This window comes from Sminthopsis crassicaudata, chromosome 3 (genome assembly GCF_048593235.1).
Source record: "Sminthopsis crassicaudata isolate SCR6 chromosome 3, ASM4859323v1, whole genome shotgun sequence".
Taxonomy (NCBI): Eukaryota; Metazoa; Chordata; class Mammalia; order Dasyuromorphia; family Dasyuridae; genus Sminthopsis; species Sminthopsis crassicaudata.
The window spans coordinates 487,601,417-487,606,861 of NC_133619.1; the positions used below are offsets into that span (position 1 = coordinate 487,601,417).

General features: G+C 34.7%; 1 protein-coding gene across 1 annotated transcript; it reads left to right on the top strand.

The window, feature by feature from the left end:
- The first annotated feature begins 1,715 nt into the window (after positions 1-1,715).
- On the top strand, positions 1,716-4,011 carry GJB2 (gap junction protein beta 2). The gene has a single exon (XM_074303700.1). The coding sequence runs from the start codon at positions 1,716-1,718 to the stop codon at positions 2,394-2,396; it is 681 nt and encodes a 226-aa protein (XP_074159801.1). The 3' UTR covers positions 2,397-4,011.
- Positions 4,012-5,445: the final 1,434 nt, after the last annotated feature.

Genomic DNA, 5,445 nt, shown 5'->3' on the forward strand with positions numbered 1-5,445 from the left:
GTTTTTTGCCATTTTCACAACTTCCTCCATCTCTTCTGGTTTAGTGACCAATATTTGATGATGTCCCTCAGGATGTTATCAACTGAGATATTGAATGTCAGTCAATAGGTGCCTGGTTGCCTGCAACTGTAATACTGTAATGAAAAGAAAATTTTAAGTGCTTGCTTTAGGTGATAAAACAGGACAAAACTTGCTCAAAATCAGAAGAGCATAAATTTTTGAGTAAGAGAAAGATTCCAAATTTATTAAATTGGGTGGAAAACAGGTTACTCATCAGGATAGTATGGTGGACGGTCCTTTTTCTTAAAAAGGGATTGATTATGACAGAAGGTATTCAACTATATGTAAATGAAGATTGTTCATATCCTGTATCTGGAGAGTTGTAGAGTTGAACCAATGGCTATGGTACTGCCCAAATTGTGAATTTCTCCATCTTTCCCCCATCAGGTTTTTGTAGATTAGCATATAACTAAAATAAGCTGTGATTATTAATCTACCAAGATAATAGTGTCAAGTCATTCTCAACTGTTTTTTCACAATTCATCATCTTCTGAAATATTTCCAAAATTAAAGCCAAGGCCCAAATTACTTAGGTTATAAGAACATTTTCTAGGACTTGAAAATAATATCCTCTTAGAAGGTAGTTCCTAAATTGTAGTTTAGCTCAATTAACTTACTGAGTGACTAGCTATTGGATATAAGAGAACTGGAGACCTGTTTATTTTGCATTTAGTTAAGGGGAAGGAGTTGTTCCCTTTTGAGAAAATTTGCCCAGGGGACTTTGTATATAAAGCTACACCACTGGTATCAGCTATTGTTACATGTCAAATTCTGAAATAATAGCACAATTGTTTTCTAGGTGATAGGTCCATCAGGGGAACCTGACTCACTGTCAGTCAGATGGCCTCATTTAAATTGTTTCTTGACCCCTATTGACTCAGTTTTCTCCAACCTCTTTGCCATTAAAGCAAATTTGGCTCAGGGCAGAATTGATCTAATTGGTGATCCCAAATCTGAACTCTTTGCTTTTTGTAGTTAAGGAAATGGAAAGATGGTTGAGTTCAGTTATACTGACAATGAAATGTTTGAAAATATTCCCTATATTTTCCCTTAGGGAATGTTTCTCAAACTGTGCTGTAAGTAACTTTGAACACCCCCATTTTTAAATGAATCTTGTTCATAAGAATTAAATATTATTTTAGATGATTTTGCTATTGGAATTCTGCTAATATATTGTTTAAACTGAAGGGTTCTACCGTACAGTAAAGTTTGGGAGCTACTGTCTTAGATAATTCTGTAATTTCTGAGCTCATAGGTGTACTAACACTGAAGTTTTAAGGTGTTGTTTCACTCTCAAGTCATAGTATTATTAAATTGCCAAAGAGTGAATTCTCCAGATGAGCTAACTCCTTGTAATTAGCCCAACCTTTACAAAACACATTAAAACTTGTCCAAGGAAGCGTGGGTACTATATATTTAATCCTTATGACAAACAAAATCGCTGATTTTGCTTTTAGCACTTTTTGTTGCTACTGCTGAGATTGCTTAAATGTTGGTATTTGCTTGGGGGAAAAATTAAGATAGTTTGCTCAGCTGAGTCTCAGAGCTCTCATCAGTCAACATCAGACCTTTGGTCCTCCTTTCCTCTATCTCTACTGTTCTGGGCTTGATTATATTCCTTTTTGTCTCGTAGTGCAAAGTCTGAAGAAGAGAAGATGGACTGGAGCACACTACAGACTATTTTGGGGGGTGTCAATAAACACTCCACCAGCATTGGCAAAATCTGGCTCACTGTACTCTTCATTTTCCGCATTATGATCCTGGTCGTGGCTGCTAAAGAAGTGTGGGGAGATGAGCAGGCTGATTTTATCTGCAACACTCTCCAGCCAGGATGTAAAAATGTGTGCTATGATCACTTTTTCCCTATCTCTCACATCCGACTTTGGGCTCTGCAGCTGATCTTTGTGTCAACTCCAGCCCTCTTGGTGGCCATGCACATAGCTTACCGAAGACATGAGAAAAAGAGAAAGTTTATCAAGGGAGAGATAAAGTCTGAATATAAAGACATAGAAGAAATCAAAAGACAAAAGGTTCGCATTGAAGGAGCTCTGTGGTGGACCTACACAAGCAGCATATTCTTCAGAGTCATCTTTGAAGCCGTCTTCATGTACGTGTTCTATTTTATGTACAACGGATTCTCCATGACTCGGATGGTGAAATGTAATGCTTGGCCCTGCCCTAATACTGTGGACTGCTTTGTTTCTCGACCCACTGAAAAGACAGTCTTCACTGTTTTTATGATTTCAGTGTCTGGGATTTGCATACTGTTAAATGTCATTGAATTGTGTTATCTGCTGATAAGATATTGTTCTGGGAAGTCCAAGAAGCCAGTTTAAATAATAGCCCAAATGCCAGATAAAAGGTAGATGAGACAAAATGGATGTAGCAACTTTTGCTAGCTGTCAGGGACAGTCACCAATATTTCCTTAAGAATACAAATCCTTTTTTAAAAAATATGTCATTAATTGAAACCCCTGTAGTCCTCACATGATACTCTTGATTACAATGCCAGTAATCTCTAGTTGGAGATTTATTCTCTGTAGGCCTCAGAGAAAGGTCCAATTCTACCTATTTTTAGCTTTTTGTTCTTTAAAACAAAAGTTAGCTGCAATGACACCCTATGCTGAGAGCATTCATTCCAAGACGCTTTTCTTTTTAAAAAATGGAAACGCGCTTTTGTTTCTCTGACTGTAATAGAGAGAGCAAAGAGAAGACTAGAGCCTGAAAGAGTTATGGGTGAACTTGATCTGTCTATTTCTTGTGGTGATGACTTCACTAATCAACCACAAATTAAAGCTGAATATATAAAAATTGGAAACTTTGAAAAATGTAGACATGTCATTTGGAAGAGTCCATTTCTAAGGCTGTACAGTTCTTATGCTACAACTTTCATTTTCTAGGCTTTTTTTTAATGTTAAAACAAGATATATCCTTTTTACCGATGATTGACAAAATGTTGTGATTATTCTATAGCACTGCTATTCCTTTTATTTCAGATCTTAAGTTTTGTGAAATGTAAATAACATGCATTTAGCAATCTTTTAATTGTCTTTAAAATATTGGCTTTTAGTCACAGATAACTTACAATGAAACAGAGAAGACCTCCAAAATATTGTTGATATAAGTAATAACAGCAGATCAGCACCTCTGAAGAATTTATCTTGTTAGAATATCCACAGAATATCTTGATTCATGGTAGCAGGGTTTTGTACCCTAAACAGGAATGTGATAGTCTATTAAAAAAAATTTAGTTTTAAACTTTGACTGCTGGTACATATCTGGCATCAGATGGTAATCAGTTGGATTCTCTCATATCACATCCTATATTCCCCTATGACATTTGTCTTCTTTATAATGTAATTATGATGATGGCATTGATATGGTAATTATTTTATTATAATATGTTCCAGATACTGTATGTAAGCTCCTTGAAGACAAAGTCTGTTGACATTTTCATCTGTGTCCCCACTGTCTTGAATATAACAGGTTATTTAGTGAGTATCTGAATTGAGGCTTAGATCAGTCTTGATTATTAAACATATGAAATTCAGTTTTTTCAGCAGTTTGTTTCCATTAAGAGTTAATAGGAAACAGAAAAAAACATTAAAGCAGGAGCATTAGAAGTCTAATGAATAAAAAATAAAACTAAGAACTAAATAAATCTCGAGTATAAAATGATTAGAAGTTCCTTTAAGGACTAGTTGAATCCTAATTTCACTTTATTGCTTGATATGGTTCTCAAACAGAGGTATCTGACTCATTGCAAGGGCAGATAGTTTCTTATCCTAGCACTGGGAAACCTTTTGTAATAATGATTTTTTTACTTTCAAGTTCATAACTGAAATAATTGTGTCATATCTAAAACTTTAAAGTATTATAAAGCATAATTGAGTCATATAAATAGCTATTTTCAATAGACTGAATTTTTAATAAAATAGCAACTCAATTTTACTGGTAGTCTATTTTGTATATAATTACATTTCTATTTTACATTTCATGCCAAAAGTCTTAAAAACAGATAATGTTATAATATATTTACACATGCCAACACTCTTCTGCTCAGCTATATAAAAATCACTACAAAACCTGGCAAAGGAAGAGTTAAACCTTGTCAAGGGTTTTTCATATAACTACTATTTTTTGCTCAGTGAGAAATAGGAACCTCTTAAGAGAAGGGATGAATATTGATTGTTTAAGTTTGGAGTTTCTGGGTCATAAAAGCCTCTGGCAAATATATACACATACACATACACATACATATATTTATACAAAGCTCACTGAATTTGATTTTAAATTATCCATTTGGCTATTAGCTGAATCATGATAACAAATAAATTAAAATGGGGAAAACTAACAAGAGCAGAATAAATACACACACACACACACACAGTATGCTTTTATAGCATTTTCTTTCTGTATTTATTTGTAACCAAAGTTGGTTTTATAAAATTGCATTTTGTTCTTTGGTGTACATTTCCATGGAAATAAACCAGATAGACCAGACTTTTATACCTGTGTGTGAGGTTGTACTATATTCATGAAATCCTGCCAACTTGCTTGACCTGTTATGGACGCTACCAAAATTCAGATTGCTCTTAGTTATAAGTCCTCTTCTCAAAGGCAATAATAATAAAGATGATGGTAGTGGTAGTGATTTATGATGCTGACCCTGCCCTTGCAAAATGAAGAACCTTAAATCCCAGAACTTCAAAGCAATTTATACAATTCACACACAGGAAATTACTAGCATCATTATGGAGCTGGCACAAAAGGAAAAATTATAATGCTAAAAATTTATAAACTAGTTTTAAACAAAAAAATAAAAACTTAGGAGATGTGGATAGAAATCTGTTTTATGCTCTTGTAGCTCCCACAATGCTCAGCAGTGTCTTGTACATAGTAGATATTCAATAAATATTTGTTTATTGACACAACTTGTTTCAATTATGCTAAGTCAATTTACGGGTGCTAAATTTGGGGAACACAACGCAATTCAGGTGACACTTTCTTCCATAGAAGTGTAAGACAAGGCCTAACCTGGTTCCCTGGACAGAATAAGCACTTCATGAATGTATCATCATTAGTTCATTCCACCTGGAGTTGGAAGGGACCACAAAGGCTGCCTGGTTCAATTCTCACGTTTTTCAAGTCAGTCAGTCAGCAAACATTCTTTAAGCATATATTCTGTGTCAGGCACTATGCTCAACCCTAGAGATACAAATATGAAAATAGAGAAAAAAAAAAAAGAAGGGGATGGGTGTGAGAGGGAGAAGATGCACAGGAGGGCATGATGAAGTCTAGTCCAAAGAAATACAAGATTGTAGAAAATGAAGAGGATAGGATTTTTGATTCATTTTGGAATCAAAGGACATGGGTTCAAATACT

Excerpts from the sequence above, each read along its gene's own strand:
- GJB2 (XM_074303700.1), top strand. The coding sequence starts at position 1,716 with ATGGACTGGAGCACACTACAGACTATTTTGGGGGGTGTCAATAAACAC.